The sequence below is a fragment of the Mobula birostris genome, chromosome 21 (genome assembly GCF_030028105.1).
Source record: "Mobula birostris isolate sMobBir1 chromosome 21, sMobBir1.hap1, whole genome shotgun sequence".
Lineage (NCBI taxonomy): Eukaryota > Metazoa > Chordata > Chondrichthyes > Myliobatiformes > Myliobatidae > Mobula > Mobula birostris.
In genome coordinates this window covers 4,556,491-4,575,888 of record NC_092390.1, presented here as the reverse complement: position 1 = coordinate 4,575,888, position 19,398 = coordinate 4,556,491, and the positions used below count along the sequence as shown (strand labels likewise).

Here is a 19,398-nt window from a genome sequence, read left to right as displayed (position 1 = left end):
ACACATTTACCTGTCCATCTGCCTCTTAAATGTTGTTATTATATCTGCCTCATCCACTTCCTCTGGCAGCTCGTTCCACATATGTAGTAACCTGTATATGAAGAAGTTGCCTTCAGATGCCCTTTATTTTTTTCCACTCTCACTTTAAGCCTATGCTGTTTAGTTTTTGATTCCCAATTGTTGCCACTGCTGATTTTATATACCTCTGTAAGGTTCACAAAGCATCAAACTCCTATGCTCCAGCAAATAAAATTCTTGTCTTTAAAGTCCAACTCCCCTGAGAAGCTGGGAATGATCCACCACCTTATCTATATGGTGAAGGTGGACCCACGGTGTGCCAGATAGCATCATAAGGTGGGCACTGGGAAGAATGCTGGTTCAAACATATAGATAAAAGGTCTCAATCAGAAACATCAACTGTCCATTTCCCTCCATAAATGCAGCCAGCCCTATTGTGTGCCTCATGTGTTACTCCAAAGCCCTAGCCTGTCCTCATCCCTGTTACTCGGGTCCTTGAGTCCCAGAAATATACTTGTATCTTTTCTCATAATCTACTAACACTGACTATCACTCAATGGAGTTGGCCTTCTCTTCCTAAAGTTTTGTTACTCCTGGGGAAGAAGTGTTTCTTGATCCACAATCTATATTTGACATAAATTTTGCCATACAGAAGTTTTTAAATAGATCCACAAAGATAAATTCATCCACAATCAACAACTCTAGACATGCTATATTATTTGATTAGCCCAATGCATTTTGTTTTCAAAATGAAGACTATTGCCTTCAATGGAATAATACAAAAACATCAGGAGTTTTGAATGGTAATTTGAGAAGGAGAAAATAAGGAGTTTTGGAAGAACCAATGCAAATCAAATCTCAAAATTCTCTGTTTACTTCCTTTCAGTTTAGTTGCAATTTGAAAGCCAAATTAGGATGAGAGCACACCCCCCCTCCCACCGAGTTGTCTACGTTTGAACCAGCATTCTTCCCAGTGCCCACCTTATGATGCTATCTGGCACACCGTGGGACCACCTTCACCAAATGGATAAGGTGGTGGATCATTCCCAGCTTCTCAGGGCAGTGACGGATAAGAAATAAACACTAGACTGCTCAATGCCATTCACAGCCTAGAATAAATATTTAAAACACGATCAAAGGCTTGCTTCATTGCTTCCGTCTGCATTCGCTGCGAGGTGGCTGATAGAATGACAACTCGAGCGATTCCACCCATGCCAATTGCTAGATGGACTCTTTTAATCATAGCCTCAACCTAACCCTCTATCTGATAACAGGGTTACAAATTGAAAGCTGATGGAGTTTTGACCGGATCAATGCAGAGTGGAACCTGTGGGGAATTCTAGTCTTTAACTCGATTCACAGTGAGCCTGAAGTCTGTCAGATCTATTCAAATCAAATGGCCACTCTTTACTTGTCATATATGCAAATGCATGTATGCACAGCTGCAATGAAAATCTTACTTTCAGCAGCATCACAGCTATATAGCACCAAATAAGCAGCATTCACAGGAAAACAAATGCAATTTATGCATAATTTTACAGTTCTTTTCCAAGAAAGAATATAATTAGAGAAAAGACATCCATTGTAGGGAAAAGTGATCAATGTAGTCATAGTGTTGCTAAGATGAGGTAGTGATTAAGGTTGTGCAAGTTATTTCCAGAACTGACCCTCAGTTACTGGGTGGGTTCTGTCTCTGCAGAGAGTTCCCTGCTTTGCAAGAAATGCCAGATTGAAGCATGTCTTTCGTATATGCCCCTTACAAATACATATGCTATGCCTTTCTCTATTTTGGTATTCACGTTCAACCAACCATGCAGGACCTGGCAAGTTAGACACAGGACATGGGTCATCTAGTCATCAACTTGTCTCCGAGCCACGAGTCCAGATAACCGTCTTTCACTCTTGGCCAAGAATAATTCAGATACTGTGTTTGAGAGGGAGAAGGAGAGACTTTATTTGGCACATCAAAACATTCAGTGAAATGCATAATTTGCATCAAGTTGAATCATCAAGAATTGTGCTAGGCAGCCTGCAAATATTGCCATGCTTCCAGGGCCAACAAAACTTACCCACTACTCACTAACCCTAACCCATACGTCTTTGGAATGTGGAAGGAAACTGGAGCACCCAGAGGAAACCCACACAGTCATGGGGAGAACATACAAACTCCTTGCAGACAGCAGCAGGAATTGAACCCTGATCTTGCTGCTGGTGCTATAAAGCAAGGCGCTAACCACTTGCTATTCTACCATACCATGCTGCATCTTCAAGCATGGTACTATATTTGAGTCTGCATCTGTTGACTGTAAGCTCAGTCTCCTGTACAATTCTGAGCCTATGGATAGAGCAGATCTGCATCCAGTCTGCCACAGCAGATGACGTCATGCCAAATTTTAGATGAGAATACCACTAGGTCAGCACTGGTACAGCTGGGAGCCCACTGGATAGCATGGATGAGTTGGGCTGAAAGGCCTTGTTTCCATGCTGTACATTTAAATGATTTCAATCTGCACAGATTTTATTCCAGAGCTTCAATTAGTAGTGCAGCTCTGATGAACATTAGCAGCCAGTCCCAGAGAGCGTTGGTGAGAAATATCTCACCCTTGCTTTGTTTTCTTACAATTTCATCCAGGTCTATCTTTCCAGCTCTACATAACCTCCACTACCACTCCTGAAACTAGCTGTAGTACGTCCTCCTTTCCCCGTGACCCATGTTTCATTTGCTTCACAACCCACAAAAGGCAGAGCATTTACTCTGTTCCACCCTTCTCTCTGGAGCCCCCTCACAAACACCTGACATCACCATTTTGTCTCCCTCAAAGGTCCATCTGCTCTGCCAAGCTTTATCCAATTCCACCCGAGATGTCTTGTTCTCTATTTTCTAATGACTTATTTCAAATCTGAGGTTTGAGAAAGACATATCCAGATAACAGCAAGAGGAAAAGCAAATGGTGTACAAATCAGCTAAAGTCATTTTTCAATGTTTGTGGAATGTATCTCTCACACTGACCAGTCCAGCATTTGTTGCCCATCGCTCTTATTGGAGCTGGTTGTCTTGCTATACTACTAAGCTGGATGTGGAGGGGATGTTTCCTGTAGTGGGGGAGTCTCAGAGGGCACCACTTCAGAATACAGGGATGTTCCTTGAGAACAGAGCTAAGGAGGCATTTCTTCAGGTAGAAAATGCTGAATCTTTGGAATTCATTGCCACTGACGGTTGCAGAAGCTAAGTCATGTAAAATGGAGTTTGATGGGTTCTTGATTAATTAGTTCATCAAAGGTTTCGGGGAGAAGGTAGGAGAACGGGGTTGAGAGGGATAATGAATCGGGCGTGATGGAATGGTGGAGTAATTCGATGGGCTGAATGGCCTAATTCTGATCCTATGTCTTATGGTTTTATAGTCATTCAGAGGGCAGTGGGATTGGATTTACATACAGGCCTGATCAGGTAATGTGATCAGGTTCCCTTCCTTTCAAGGGAAGGGATTTTGTGACAATTAAATACTTTCTTGGATACGACAGTGGATTCCATTTTCTTCTTTGAGTAATTAACTTACAAAAATTTCCATTTTGTCATGGTGAGATATTGAGCACATTGTTCATCTAGGCCTCTGTGTCAATAATCTGGCACTAGTATTAGTAGTGTAACCGCAATGCGAACATCCCTGCAAAGGGTTGTATGGCAAACTCCTTAACTAAGGAGGTTCTTTTGCTCTCTTCTTCCATTAAGAATGGAAGAGTATTCACCCTTTGTGCTTGTGCTTTAAGCCTTGTTTAAAACTGCATGGTTGTTGACAGTTACACTGGCCGTCTGAGCTTTCTCTTTGCAGAGCCAAGCTGTCATTGCTAGGATTCAGGTTGACAGCTGTGCGGTATGAGCAGGTGGTGCAAAAATCCTTCTTCACCTGAACTTCTGGGTGATTTTTTTCTGCACTGCAGTTTGAGATTTATTTGTGATAGGTAACTGGATACCATTCGATGAAGCTCTTTCAACAATTTATCTCATCCTTTCAGGCCATCCCCGCAGCTTCAAACAGTTTCTAAGCACCTGTAAACAATCCATTTCATTTGTAAAAAGATTGAAATTAATTTCACTCCTGAATAAAAATATGGAACTGTTTACCTTTTAAGGGTCTGGCACATCAAAACAGCTGTTTTGAGGATCAGGGTCAATTTTATTCACCATATATATTTACATGTATGAAGAATTTGCAGTAGTATGTTGGTATGGTATGCAACACCAAACAGTAACACTCAAATATGATATAGAATGAATCAGAAACAGGTTTAATATCACTGACATATACCATGAAATGTGTTATGTTGTGGCAGCAGTATAGTGCAAGACAGGAAAAAAATGATAAATTACAATAAGAAGTATATATATTAGATAAGTAGTGCAAAAATAATTCAAAAATAGTGAGGTAGTGCTTATTAAAAGAACTATGTAAAAATGTTAGAGATTAACGTATGGATGTGGAATAAAATGTTCATAATTACCTAAATACCAACATGTATTTACAATGGATATAGGATTATTAAAAGTTGTTTCAAGTATTTGGAGTGCATTTCAATGACTGAGTTAATTGATAGAGAGAGCTAGTGGAGGAGCTAACTCGAAAGATTGATCAGATTGACTGATCAGCCCGAAACGCCGAATGTTTATTCATTTCCATAGATGCTGACTGACCTGCTGAGTTCCTCTTGAATTTTGCGTGTGTCTTGCTTTTCAATGAATGAATCTTTATGCAAATCTAGAATACCTAACAGGTCTAAATCCTGCACTGCCAACTCTCATCGGCGTACTGCTTTCATGGGTAGGCTACGGTTTCTATGGTGATGACAGGAGGTCCTATCAGAGCTGAACCTCTTTTTAAAATTTAGTCAATCATAAAGCTATTGATAAGCTATCCACTTAGCATGTAATAAGTTAAACCTAATTCATTTGATGCACTCAAGGCTTTTTGCTCGCACCATTACTATGCCTGCATAACACTCCTGTCATTATTTGATTGTTTTAACTAGGCTGAGCTTTGATGAAGGGAGATCCTGGAGTAAATACAGCTTCACCTCAGTTCCTCTCTTCGTAGATGGAGTTCTGGGTGAACCTGGAGAGGAAACTCTGGTAATGACGTGAGTAGAGATATTTTACTTCACTAATGCCATCTTAAGCTATTGGAAATTAATTTTTTAAATGACCATTGTTTTATCATTTGGGTCTGCAGTGAAAGAATAAAGAATGAGGTGCTTTGATATGTGTCATCTGTTGACAGAGGGTGGGTGCTACATTGTTGAATTAGGGTGTCATATCACACTTGCTAAATTAATTCCATAACCCATGATCGACTGGCGATATGCTGCAGTGCTTCTCAAAGGATATTAGAAAATGCTTTTGAACTGTCATGATGTAGGGGAACAAAGAACATGAAACATAGAACGATACAGCACATGTTCGGACCTTTTGGCCCACAGTGATCTGCTGAACTAACTAAAATAGTAATTAAACGCCTACTAAACACAGAGGGTGCTGAGTATAGGAATGACCTGCTGAATAGAGTAGTTGAGGCAGGTACAATAGTATCATTTAAGAAAGACTAGTTCTATTTGTCATGTGTACATTGAAACCTAACAGTGAAATGCATTGCTGGCATCAACGATCAATACAGTCCGAGGATGTGCTGGGGCCCCACCCTTCCAGCACCAACATAACATGTCCACGACTTACTTATCCTAACCCTAACCCATACATGTTTGAAATGTGGGAGGAGATCAGAGCACTCAGAGGAAAACCACACGACCATGGGGAGAATGTGCAAACTCCTTACAGACTGCAGTTGGAATTGAAACCCAATTGCTATTGCTGGCTCTGTAAAACATTATGATAGCCACTGGACTACAGTGCCACTATTGGATGTGTGCACGGAGAGGCGAGAATAAGTGCTGAACACAGGAAATTGGGAACTACCTTGGTGGGCACTGAGGTTAACATGGACTGGTTGGACCAGAGGACCTGTATCTATGTTGTACTGTAAATGAGCCTGTTCTGCCTACTCAGGTTCGTATCCCTTCATTTTCCTCTTATTTATGTGTCTACCTAAGTGCTTCTATTGTATTTGCCTCCATGACCACCCCAACACCCATTACGCTTTTGCCACATCTTCTTTGAAATTACACCTTCTCACCTTAAGTTCATGCTATCCAGTTCAGCCCTGGGCAAAGCATTCTGGCTGTCTACTCAATCTGTTAAATTTTGTCTACAAACCAGACAACTAATAGAAAAAGAAAAACACTGACCTGGGAATAACATGTCTACTTTTTATTTACTTTTAGTGAGGTGTGCAGTTCTAACCTGGTTGTGTGATAATGTATGCCATTCACATACTTTTACATAGAACCCATAATGAATTATGTAAACAATAAAGAATGCTTAATTAAGCAACATATTTACAATATTACTCAAATATTACTTCTACTGCATTTGGAGTGCATTGCATACAAAGCTGGGCAGAGAGTTAAACCCTTCTCAAAAATCACCTGAGCCGGAAGCTTTCCTCAGGGATTTTAATGAGAAAACTTTGTGAAATGATACTGCTGTTTCAAGGGCAAATGGAGATAGAGATGAAAAGAGTCAATGGAGATGGATGTCTTTCTACCATGTGTGCTTTGAATTGAAATCCAAATTAACCCACACAGGAAATGATGTAAAACACAGCTTACAAACAGGAAGTGATGTTTGTACAAAATGAACTGTATACAAAATGAACATCCACCTGACATCCATGATATCAAACTTAATTACTGAAACTAAAAGTCAAATATTCATTTCATGAAGTCTTTGGCAAAAGAATTGACAGTCTCAGAGACAAGTCTTGAAACAGTATTACTGCGCAGTCTTTAACCGTTCTCACTTCAAAAACGACATCTTTAATGATGTACTTCCCCGTGGTAATGTTGGATGAGCAGAGTGGTGTGGGAATGTCTGATGGGTAGACCAGTGCTAACCCAGACTGACAACTGAGTAAGGTATGTACCTCTAATGTGAGTTGTGCTTTATTAATACATTCTCCAACCCACCGTAGCCCACCAGAGTCAAGAAAGGGACAGAGTTCACTAAAGTAACTTTGGATTGGAAGAGGTCCCTGCTTTGTGATGCATTGTACATCCTCTGCAAAACCCTGTCTTTGAACAACAAGAAGGATTCTAACCTTTCCCCGATTCAGTTGCTCTGTGCTGAGAGGTTGCTGATAAATGTGCCAGACACTGCTAAGGCTGTCTTTGGCTACTCCTCCAGCCTTCTCTTCATGTAAATACAGTACTACTCTCACAGGGTATGAAATGCCAGTTCTCCAGGACATTAGTCTTAAATTCGCAGACTGTGGGCTGATGAGCACAAGCAAGCCAGCCTTCACCCACTATGACCCAACCCAGATCTAGTCTTTGGTCATGAGGTGCATCATGATGATCATTGTGCTGTCCACAGGGCAGCATTCTGGTGTAGTGTTTATCACCATGCTTTACAGTACCAGTCGCCTGGATTCAATTCCTGCTGCTGTCTCTAGGGAGTTTGTGCTTTCTCCCCATGACTGTGTGTTTCCTCTGGGTGCTCTGGTTTCTTCCCACCGTCCAAAGACATTCCAGTTGATAGGTTAATTGGTCATTGTAAATTGTCCTGTGATTAGACCAGGGTTAAATCGAGGGTTGCTAGGTGGTGTGGCATCTCAACCAATCAATCAATAAACAAATAATATGCATGGATGATGTCTCTGGCAAGCAAGGGAAGAATCTCAGCAGAAGGGACAAGTCTGGCATCTTGTCAGTGATGTGAATGGTATAGAGTGAATGGCATAGAGTGAATGGCATGTGCAGCTTCAGGAGATGGGATTTCATCCCTGTTGTTGGTAATCTGGTCACACTCAATGAGAGCTCACAGGAGCAAGCCAATCTCCCCTCCCATTGTCCCCATGACAAATCCACTGGCTCTACTTCTGGCAACTTCTGTGTTCCAGAACATGTCCTTAGAATGCATGGGGAAGAAGCTGAAGGATGCTCAATTGGCCTCCCGCCGTGCTCTGCTGCAGGTATACTGAACCAACAGCCCAGGGTGCTGCCCTCAATTTACAGCTGTATCTGCGTCTACATCTTCTGAGCTGTCAATAGTTCTTAGCTCAGTTCCCTGGAGGCCACTGGTGTTTGCTGCACTGAGTGCCCATCTGTATACTGCAATATATTGTTACTGCTTCTCCAGTTCCCTTGCTACTCTCACCGGACTCTCCACATGACAGTCTTGCCCACATTTGGATTAACTCTGCCCCAGGGCTTCTCTGTCCAGACTCAGCATATCATTCAAACCATTGTCCAACGGTGATTTATCATCACAGCTGGGACAGCAAGAGAGGGATGAGCAGTTAGTTCTGCACGATAATACATTGATTGGCCTAATCTTAAATAATAACGAGGGAGCCTACAGAGAAGTCATCACCTTGATGCAACCCCTCCCTCAAGTAAACAACCTCTCCGTCAATGTCGCAAAAACATAAGAGATGGTTGTGGATTACAGGAGGAATGGAGACGGGCTAACCCCTATTGGCATCAATGGATCTGGGGTTGAGAGGGTGAACAGCTTTAAGTTCCTCGGCATACACATCACCAAGGATCTCACATGGTTTGTTCATACCGGCTGTGTGGTGAGAAAAAGCACAACTCTTTCACCTCAGATGCTTGAAGAAGTTTGGCATGGGCCCCCAAATCCTAAGAACTTTCTACAGGGGCACAATTGAGAGCATCCTGACTGGCTGTATCACTGCCTGGTATGGGAACTGTACTTCCCTCATTTGCAGGACTCTGCAGAGAGTGGTGTGGACAGCCTAGCGCATCTGTAGATGTGAACTTCCCGCTATTCAGGACATTTACAAAAATGTGTGTAAATAAGGCCCAAAGGATCACTGGGACCCGAATCACCCCAACCACAAATGTTCCAGCTGCTACCATCTAGGAAACGATACCACAGCATAAAAGCCAGGACCAACAGGCTCCAGAACAGTTTCTTCCACCAGGCCATCAGACTGATTAAGTCATACTGATACAATTGTATTTCTACGTTATATTGACTGTCCTGTTGTACATACCATTTATTACAAATTATTATAAATTACACACTGCACACTTAGACAGAGACGTAACATAAAGATTTTTTCTCCTCATGTATATGAAGGATGCACGTAATAAAGTCAATTCAATTCAATTCAGTTCAGTTCAATTCAATTCAATTCAGTTCAGTTCAGTTCAGTTCAGTTCAATTCAATTCAATTCCATTGAAAGGATGAAAGGTGCCGTGTTCAGCCCTTGTCTGCTCTTAAGTGGTGAGCACCAATGTGTTTCCAAGCTGGATGACTTTGGGCACTTCTCAATTTGTACCTTAAATGAAGATTTGTCTTTCTTTGGGGTTATATCTGAAGCAGAGGATGCAAGTTCAGGAGGAAGGCTGGGTAAAGATTTGGTATGAAGCATGATGGGAAGCTGGTTCCTATCTTTGCTGCTTTGATTTCATCATCTTGAGCAATGATATTGCATTAGACTTGTATCCATGGTCAGCTGCTGCTTCATTCACCTTTGTCTCTGCTAAGGCAGACTCAGCTTCATGCTTGTTCTTGAGCACACTCTGTAGCTTCAACATGAACTTTCTCCTAGTCTCTACGTGCTTTCTCAGTGCTTATACAAGCTTTTTCAATTAGCATTTCAGCTTCGTGCTTAGCATACACTGCCTTTATTTTTGCTACTTCAGCTTTGGTGTGGGCTCGTGCTGCAGTTCAAAGCAGCCTATTAGCCTTTACAGCTAAAGAAATAGCTTCAAAATAGCAGAAGTGGAACCTGCACTGACCAGTAAAGGTGAGAGGAAATTAACTGCAAGAACTCCTCAAGCCTGTGCTGACCTGATCTTGCTTGCTCCCCACTTCCTGTATAATCCTATTCTGATATTCCTAGAACCACTTTTCACTAACACTGTTGGACTGAATGCCCAGTTCTTGCCACCCACTGAACAGAGACAGTCAAACCAATCACCAGTTGGAAAATACTGACAGATTTTTAGACCAAATTGGACACTTCTCTGCAGCAGCTTACGGTTCCTCAAATTGCTTGAGGCTGATCTTGACTATGTGTGACAGTGTAAAATGGGCAACTGGCCTCTTCTACATCTCCACCAATTGCTCTTTGTATCTTAAGCTTGGGGGATATTTTTATCTAGGTTTTATAACACAAGCGTACACGGCTCAGTCTGTACGAATGATGTGTAGTAATTGCACAGCCCTCCCAGAACAAACCATGCGGATACCCAGCACTACATTATTCATTCAGTGTGTCTCTCTGATTATCTTTCCTTCCCTGCAATTCAGATCGGGAAAGTTGAAAAGACTATGCACGTTCAGAATCAGAATCAGAATTAGATTTAATATCACTGAACTGGCATATCGTGAAATTTGTTGTTTTGCATCAGTATTATAGTGCAATACATAAAAATGCCATAAATTACAAAAAGAAATATGGATATGTAACCCTCTCACCGGGCTCGTATGCAAACTTGGCTCATTAGCAGGTTCTGCTGGCAGCCATGTGACTGTGGTGAGAAGGCCACCTTTCACAAACAATGTAAGTCTAGGGTCGGTATGATTTGGGGTTCAACCAAACAGGAACATCACGATGTTTCAATTACAGAATCCTCAATTTGAGCCAATACCGTGTAAATACTGCCCATACACGATTGTTGGTCGGCAAAAAATAACAGATCGCACACCGCATAAACTTATGAAGAAACACACATTTCAGCCTTTTGCAATAGATAATAGGAAAGAGAAAAGACAACAAAATAAAAGGGCCCATTACAGTTAAACCAATCCAACTTGCACGTAAAGTTGGAGCTCATCCTGGAGTTGTCTTTGCTCATGCACTGGACCCAAGGTCTGAGTGAAAGCATACACCACATTCCGAATTTCTCCCGAAATCTATCTCGAATCAACGGCCTCTTCCTCAGGAGTATTGGCCCTTCCTCCTTGGATCCATTCATTAGCACAAAACACTTTGTACAATGGAGACTTCCTTTCCAATGGCATTCTGTGGCATCTTCCCTTCTCCGCAGCTCCCGCTAAAAGCCCCAAACCCAATTCTGTCCTTCAGAAAACATTACCCTGCAACTCTCTGGAACCTTCTCTCACATACCACAAACCTGATTGGCTGGCTCACATTCTCAAGTTGGACAACATTGTCCTTATCTTTAGCCGAAGCCAAAACACACTTTCCAACATGGCACACTGCTTTTACAGAAAAATGCTGATATTAACTACCTCATAGCATAGCAGTAGAAATCTTAACCAGGGTATTATATATATATATAAATTAAATTTAAAAATAGGTGCCACTTGAGAGCAAAAATACTGAGGTAGTGTTCCTGAGTTGGTTCATTGTCCAGTAGAAATGTGATGGTGGAGGTGTAGAATGGGTTCCAAACAGGTTGAGTGCGTGTCTGCAGCCTCCTGTACCTTCTCCTTGATGATCAAAATATGAGAGAACCTATTTCAAAGTTGCTCACATTATTGCCTCCTATTTGAGACTTCGTTTATCGGGGATGCATTGCTGCTGGGGTTCTCCCAGTGACATGCCATAAAGTGGGCAGCAGGCCAGCAGACTTCTTGGTGAAACAACTCTTAAGCTGTTTACACAGGTTATTTACAGAGTGATGTCCAAGTGCAAACTAGGAAATCAACTGGACTAAATAATCAGCAACTTCTTGTGCCTCTGACTATACTTTGTACCTACCTTCTATTCTTCAGTAGCTGAGGCAAATGTCAACAGGTTGCAGATCCTTGAAAAGCTCAAAGGGAAACGTTAAAAGTCCACAGCTAAAACTAGAATAATTTACTGTTTTTTTTTCTTGTGTTTGGTTATGTAAGAAATGGCAGTGATTGAGACTGAGTTCATTGTTTAAAGTAAATTTATTATCAATGTACATATATGTCACCAGATACAATTCTTCCCTTGTGGACAATCACAGCAAATATAAGAAACACAAATAAATCAATGAAAGGCCACACCCAACAGGACTGACAACAACCAATGTGCAAAGATTGAGTGAAGTTTGTCCCCTCTGGTCAACAGCCCGGTGGGTCAGAGATTATAACTGGTCCTAAACCTGTTCCCACACAAAATAGGTTCTTGATAGATGAGCTTACATACATCCACAGCCTCCCAACTCACTGAAGGAACTTGGAGGTAATTAATAAGCCCCAATTAATCAGTTTAGGCCAATTTGAGATGTAGGCCAGGTTGAAGAAGTTTTCTTAAGATCGAATAGCACTTAATTATTTTTTGATGTCTCAACCAATGCACGTACTTTGGCAAATCATCCACTTACCAATCAGCCTGAGGTCTCACAGTCACTGGGTTGAAACACTGCCTAGGGTTTATGTTGCTGCTTATTTCAAAGTCTAATTCAAAGAACAATTTGATACAATTCCAACACTTCCTACACTTTCCAATTGCTATTCTATTAATGGTTACTCTAATCCATTTATTTTAATCACATCTCTGCTTAGAAATAATACTGATTTGAAAATAATACTGATCTGACAATACACTCCTGCATGTTTCACATTTTTAATTAGTAATGTTCATTTCTATGCTTGTGCAGGATATCTGAAACACAGACAATTAACTTAGATGTAAAGAGATAACGTGATGGTCCTAGCACTCTTGCATTTTAACCCTTCTGAATTGGCTCCCACTTCAACTGGGCAAAACAGATGGGCATCCATCTATTTCAGCCTGACACTCAACTGACACACGTTGGCAACCAATTAACTCAATCTGGCAACCAATTAACCTAGCAATAATTTGTTCTGCATGAACAGTATGCAAGACAAGTTTTTCTTTGTACGTTGGTTCTTGACAATAATAAACCAATATGAATACCAATCTGATTAACATATTGGGTCACAGTAGTGTAGCAGTGAAAGTAATGTTTTACAGCATTGGCTGTAAGAATGCAGTTCAATTCCCACCCGTCTATAAGGACTTTGTACGTTCTCCCTGTGACCATGTGGGTTTCCTTCGGGTGTTCCCACTTCCTCCCACAGTCCAAAACGATGTGCAGGGTAGGGTTTATGAGTAGTGTGCATGCTATGTTGGCCCTGCGATGGTGCTTGCAGACTGTCCAGCAAAATGTTCACGGATATAAACAACCTTTGTTTCAATCTATATGTGACAAATAAAGATCATTTTAATCTCGTCTAGATTTTGTAATCTACTCTGAAATTCAACTAACTCAGGGTGGCATCCAGCTAACCCAGTCCAGTTCTCAGCTGAACAGGTCTCTCACAGAACAAAACCAGTACTGGATCCAACTAAACACTTGGATATCCAACTAACCCAGTCCAGTACTCAACTAACACAGTCTGGCACACATGTTATTTAAGATGCCATCCATCTAGTCCAGTTTTAGACTAACTAATTGAGACAGGCCAGCCAATCCTGACTAGTACCTAACCAAAACCACAGGCTACACTGACACCCTAATAACACAGATTAACAACCAGCTCACTAGTCTAGCACAGAGCTGGCCTACAGTGGAACCCAATAAATTTCTTCCTGCATCCAATCAACCCAGAATGGAAGAGCACTAATTTAGTTCAACATCCAACTAACCTGGACTGGCATCCAGTTAATGGTGACTGGCACTGAGACAAACCCAGTCTAGTGCCCAAGTAACCCAGTCTACTTCTAACCATCCCTGACCCACATTCAACTGTCCCAGATGGAACACTCATCTAGTTGGCATCCAATAACTCAGGCAAGTATCCAGTTAAGTCAGACTGACACTCAACTGAACAAGCCTGGTACCTGGCTAATCTGGTTTAACATCTAATAATAATCCTGTCTGGCACTTAAACAATACGGATACCAAATGGCTCAGACAGTTGCCTATTGCATTCATTGTGGTTTCAGTTGATGAAGACTGGTACCCCCGCTAACTCTTGTTTCATCCCACCATGTCACTGATGCTGCCACCATACCCAAACAAATATTTCCAAATGTCTGCTCCAACTTGACTATAGATACTTTCTCTCAGATGGCTCTTAAATTAGTTTGTCTTCTTTCATAAACATTTGTCCAGTTGTTTCACCCGGAGACACAGGAGATTCTGCAGATGCTGGAAATCAAGAGCAACACACACAAATTATTAGCGAAACACAGCAGGCCAGGCAGGAAGGGAATGACTAGTCAATGTTTAGGACCAAGAGCCTTCATCATGCCTAGAAAGGGAAAGGCCTACTTCCTGATAGCTTGTGTTCCTTCCATGTCCCCACCACAAATTTTTCAGTGAGGCTTCTGCCCCATCCCTACCTGCTGTCTGGGTCTCTAAATGGTGTCAGGGAGGAGGTGAACGGACAGGAGCAGCACTTCTGCTTCCAGTGATAAGTGTCAGGAGGGAGATCTGAGGGGAGGGATGGTGGGAGCCTCCTACACATCAGTGAGACCCGACGTAGATTGGGGGGGGGGCACTTTGTTGAGCACCTTCACTCTGTCCACAACATGCAGAATCTCCCAGTGCCCAAACCCAATTTCCAGGAAAAGTTAGTCCATGGCTTCCTTTGCTGCTAAGATAATGCCACTGTCAGTCTGGAGCAGCAACACTTCATATTCCGTCTGCGTAGTCTTCAACCTGTCAGCATGAACATTGATTTCTTTAATGTCTGGCAATTTCTCCACCTTCCCCCTTCTCTCTTCTTCCATTTCCCATGCTTATTTCCATCCCACCCCTTCACTTCTTCTTCGTCCCTTTAACTTTTCCACCTATCACCTCCCAGCTTTTCACTTGTACCCCTCCCACACCCACCCACTTTCCACCTCACGTAGCTTCACCAGTCACCTTCTAGCTTTCATTCCTTTCCATCCCCCACCTTCTTATTCTTGCTCCTTCCCACTTTCTTTGCAGTCCTGAAGAAGGGTCTTGGCCAAAAAATTTTGACTTTTTATTCCTTTCCATAGATGCAAACAGCCCTGCTGAGTTCCTCCAGCATTTTGTCTGTGTTACTCTGGATTTCCTGCATCTGCGGAATCTCTTGTACCTACAGGTAGAAGAGAATAGGTTTAATTTGACATTTTGTTAGGAACAAAGGCCTGATACTGTGCTGTACTTTACTACATTCTATGCAATCAAAACAGAGTGGGCTGCTTTTAAAACAAGGCTTAACATGTCTGTACTACCGGCGTCCTGTCACACTCACCTCACTAATAAGCAAATGCTTTGAGAGGCTAGTTAAGGACTACATCTGCAGCATTGCTATCACCCACACTGGACCACCTACAAATTGCTTACTGACAAAACTGCTCGACAGATGACACAATAGCCACAGCTCTACACACCGTCCTTACACGTCTGAAAAAAAAAGATGCTTATGTGAGATTGCTGTTCTTGGACTACAGTGCAGCATTCAACACCATAATTCACCCCAGGCTCAGAGACCTCAGCCTTCAGCCTGCCTTGTGCCAGATAGCCGACAGGTGCTAAGAGTGGGCTCTCTCACCTCTGCCCCTCTGATCCTCAACACAGGTGCCCCTCAGGGCTGCCTCCTAAGCCCCCCCTTTACCCTCTGTATACCCATGACTGTGTCGCCACCCACAGCTCCAATTTGCTAATTAAATTTACCGACGACACTACATTGATTGGCCTTATCTCAAGCAATAACGAGGTGGCCTACAGGGAAGAAGTCATCTCTCTGACACAGTGGTGTCAAGAAAACAACCTCTCCCTCAATGTCACAAAAACAAAGGAGCTGGTTGTGGACTACAGGAGGAATGGAGACAGACTAACCCCTATTGACATCATTGGATCTGGGGTTGAGAGGGTGAACAGCTTTGAGTTCCTTGGCATACGCATCACTGAGGACCTCACATGGTCTGTACATACCGACTATGTGGTGAAAAAAGCACAACAGCGCCTCTTTCATCTCAGACGGTTGAAAAAGTTTGGCATGAGTCCTCAGATCCTAAGGACTTTCTACAGGGGCACAGCTGAGAGCATCCTGACTGGCTGCATCACTACCTGGTATGGGAACTGTACTTTCCTCAATCGCAGGACTCTGCAGAGAGTGGTGTGGACAGCCCAGTGCATCTGTAGATGAGAACTTCCCGTTATTCAGGACATTTACAGAGACAGGTGTGTAAATAGGGCCTGAAGGATTATTGGGGACACTAGTCACCCCAACCACAAACTGTTCCAGTTCCTACCATCAGGGAAATGGTACCGCAGCATAAAAGCCTGGACCAACAGGCTCTGGGGCAGCTTCTTCCACCAGGCCATCAGACTGATTAATTCACGCTGATACAATTGTACTAACTGTCCTGTTGTACATACTATTTATTACAAATTACTATAAGTTGCACATTGCGGGCACATTTAGACGGAGATGTAACGTAAAGATTTTTACTCCTCATGTATGTTCAATTCAATTCAATTCTTAATCTGAGGCATCTTCTCTCATTAGCATCCAGCTAATAATCAATGACTGTTCTGCCCAACAATTCAACACCCCCCCCAAAAAAATAAGTCACCCATCAGTTACAAAACATATTGAATTCAGTGGAAGTAACCCTCAGGAGGAAAATAACACCAGCAGTCAATAACTGTGGATTTCTAAAGGTGTGGCCATCACAGTTAAAATTATTCTCCTGGACCTTTTCATTCACGACATTTCTTTCCCAGGATCTTGCTGTGTACAATGATGCTGGTGCATGGTCTTTGGTTTTTGGAGAAGAATTATTGTGTGAATGTGATCAAAGCAAGAGCAAGTCTTATTAGCATGGATTCACATTGGCCCTTTTTCTCCATTTTGTCTTTGGCAGTGTATTTGGTCACCTCAGCCACCGCTCTGATTGGCAGCTGGTTAAAGTGGACTACAGGTCCATCTTCAGTCGGAGGTGTGTGGAAAATGATTTCCAGGACTGGAAGCTGCATACTCAGGTGAGTGATGAAATCATCTTCCATCTTCCTCCCACCCCAACTCTACCTTCATTTCTCTCTCCATCTCCCATTCCCCTCTTTCTTCTCACTTTCCCATACCACTTTCTTACCTCACTTTCCCTAAATTTCCCTCCCCAGAATTCACATCTTACCTACTTCCTTATCCCTTTACCAACACCAGCTTTTTGTCACCCTCTCCACCACCCACTCGTTCCTACCATCCGCCCCTCTGCACACCTACCTTATCCCAGATGCACATTACTCCCTTCCCACCATCTTATTGACCCATCTCTTCTACCCTATCAACCCCATGTGGCACAGCAGCACAGAGGTTAGTGCATGCCTTTACAGTGCCGGTGATCACTGATCGGGGTTCAATTTCTACTTCTGCCCGTAAGGAGTTTATACATTCTCGCCATTACTGCTTGGGTTTCTGCTGGGAGCTGCGGTTTCCTCCTATGTTCCCAAGTCATACGGTTAGAGTTAGGATTAGTATGTTGCTGGCGTGCTACGTTGAATCCGACACTTGCAGGCTGGCCAGCACAACCCTCGATGATTTGATTTGATGGAAATAACATATTTCACTGTATGCTTAAATCAGGGGTTCCTAACCTTTTTATGCCATGGACCCCAACCATTAACTGAGGTGTCCATAGACCCCAGGTTGGGAATTCCTGGTTTAAATGTTTCAATGTTTATGTGACAAATAAAGCTAATCATCTTATCTTTTAAACTCCCCTCCCATCTCGTCTGTCCGAACTCCAGCTCCATCACTTCCGCACCTCACTTTCCTCAAGCTGACATCATTTCTTACTCCCCACTCATCCTTCCACGTGACACCTTGTCCCTCCTCCTCCTCCTCAGACTTCATCCCCTCCAATCCCCCTCCTCTCCAACAACCCCTGCTCATTTCCAATTCACTGCCAACTTCTTTTCCTGCTCCCTTCAGACCCTATCCTCACCTCATCCCCTCATCTCTCATCCAACCATCTTTTTGTGGTGTGCCTTCAACATCAGTCACTCTGAAGGGTGTGTGTGTTTTGGTACCAACAAAAGCCAGTCCTTCTCTTTCAGATGACTCAATTTATGTGGCTCCCAGGTCATTAAGTCTTCCTGCATTGCTTGGAGACTTCAATAAAAGCCAGAGAAAACAGCTTAGAGACTCTACTCTTCCGAATGTAATGGCCACAGAATCTAATAACGTAGCTCCCCCATCATGATCTAATTGCTTTGAATTGGTTTAATGGGTCTCCCATGACATATTTTGCCTGGAGGCTTAACATAATTAATTTCCAATTGACAGTTCACACTCCTCGTCTAATTACCTTCTCTCATGGATTGTGACATCTGGTCGACACAGTGTACAGGGTGAAGCTGGGGAATACTTAATAGGGGTTATCACTGACCAGCAGCTTGGCATTCAGGGGAGATCCCTGCTGAATAAAATTGAATGAGTTTTATTTAGACAAGGCACAGAAGACAGCCTGTTGCAATGGTTCTAATTTGACAATACACAAAAGTGGGCCTGCTTCAGTAGACTTCAATCTACACAGAATTGAACCTGAATCAAATAAGTCTCCCTGTTTTATGCCTGGTGACGGCTCAGCTCACTGTCAGGCTCACTGCTTGTTAAAATAGCTCCACATCACAGAGCCCATTCACCTGACATATCTTCTGTACTGAAACAGCATCTCGCTACCAAAAAAAAAAATCTGCAGTTACAGAGTAAAAGCAAGAAAATCAACAGAAATACATTTCTGGGAAAGCTCAACAGGCCAGGCTGTATCTAGGGAAAGAGAAGCAAATTAATCTGACACACAGAGCAACATGCACAAAATGCTGGAGGAACTCAGCAAGTCGGGTAGCATCTGTGAAGTGAATATACAGTCAAAGGGTCTCAACCCAAAGCATTGACTGTTTATTCCCCTCCATCAGTGCTGACCCACTTTCTGTGCTCCTGCAGCATTTTGGGTGTGTTGCTCAAGATTTCCAGTATCCACAGAATCTCTAGTATGTGGACAAGCTGAAGTGTCTCAGCCTAACATGCCGACTGTTTGTTCTCCTTCAAAGATGCTGCTTGACTTGCTGAGTTCACTCTCACCTCCCCTGGGGAACTCAGCTTTTTGAATCACAACTACATCAAGACTGTTATGAGGTATAGAGCTCAGTGCCCCTGGAAAATCACAGACTGGTTATCAGGAACACAGAGTTAAGGCCAATCATTTGTACTAGCAACATATAATATTCTACAGCTTGAAGGTCAAATCTCACTATGTTGAAATATTTTAACAGTATTGCTTTTCACTGAAATTAAACAACAATGTTGTTCAGGAAACTATAGAATTGGTGTAGACAAAGTTCTCAGGTCC

The 19,398-nt window shown here is 42.5% G+C and overlaps 1 protein-coding gene across 1 annotated transcript in view; it reads left to right on the top strand.

Moving 5' to 3' along the window:
• The window catches only part of LOC140185993 (VPS10 domain-containing receptor SorCS1-like), an 837,248-nt gene that overhangs the window by 634,356 nt on the left and 183,494 nt on the right, over positions 1–19,398 (top strand). The window contains exons 14-15 of the mRNA XM_072239817.1: positions 5,044–5,151; positions 16,912–17,029. Coding sequence (XP_072095918.1) covers positions 5,044–5,151; positions 16,912–17,029 — 226 coding nt within the window. The remainder of the gene's footprint in view (positions 1–5,043; positions 5,152–16,911; positions 17,030–19,398) is intronic.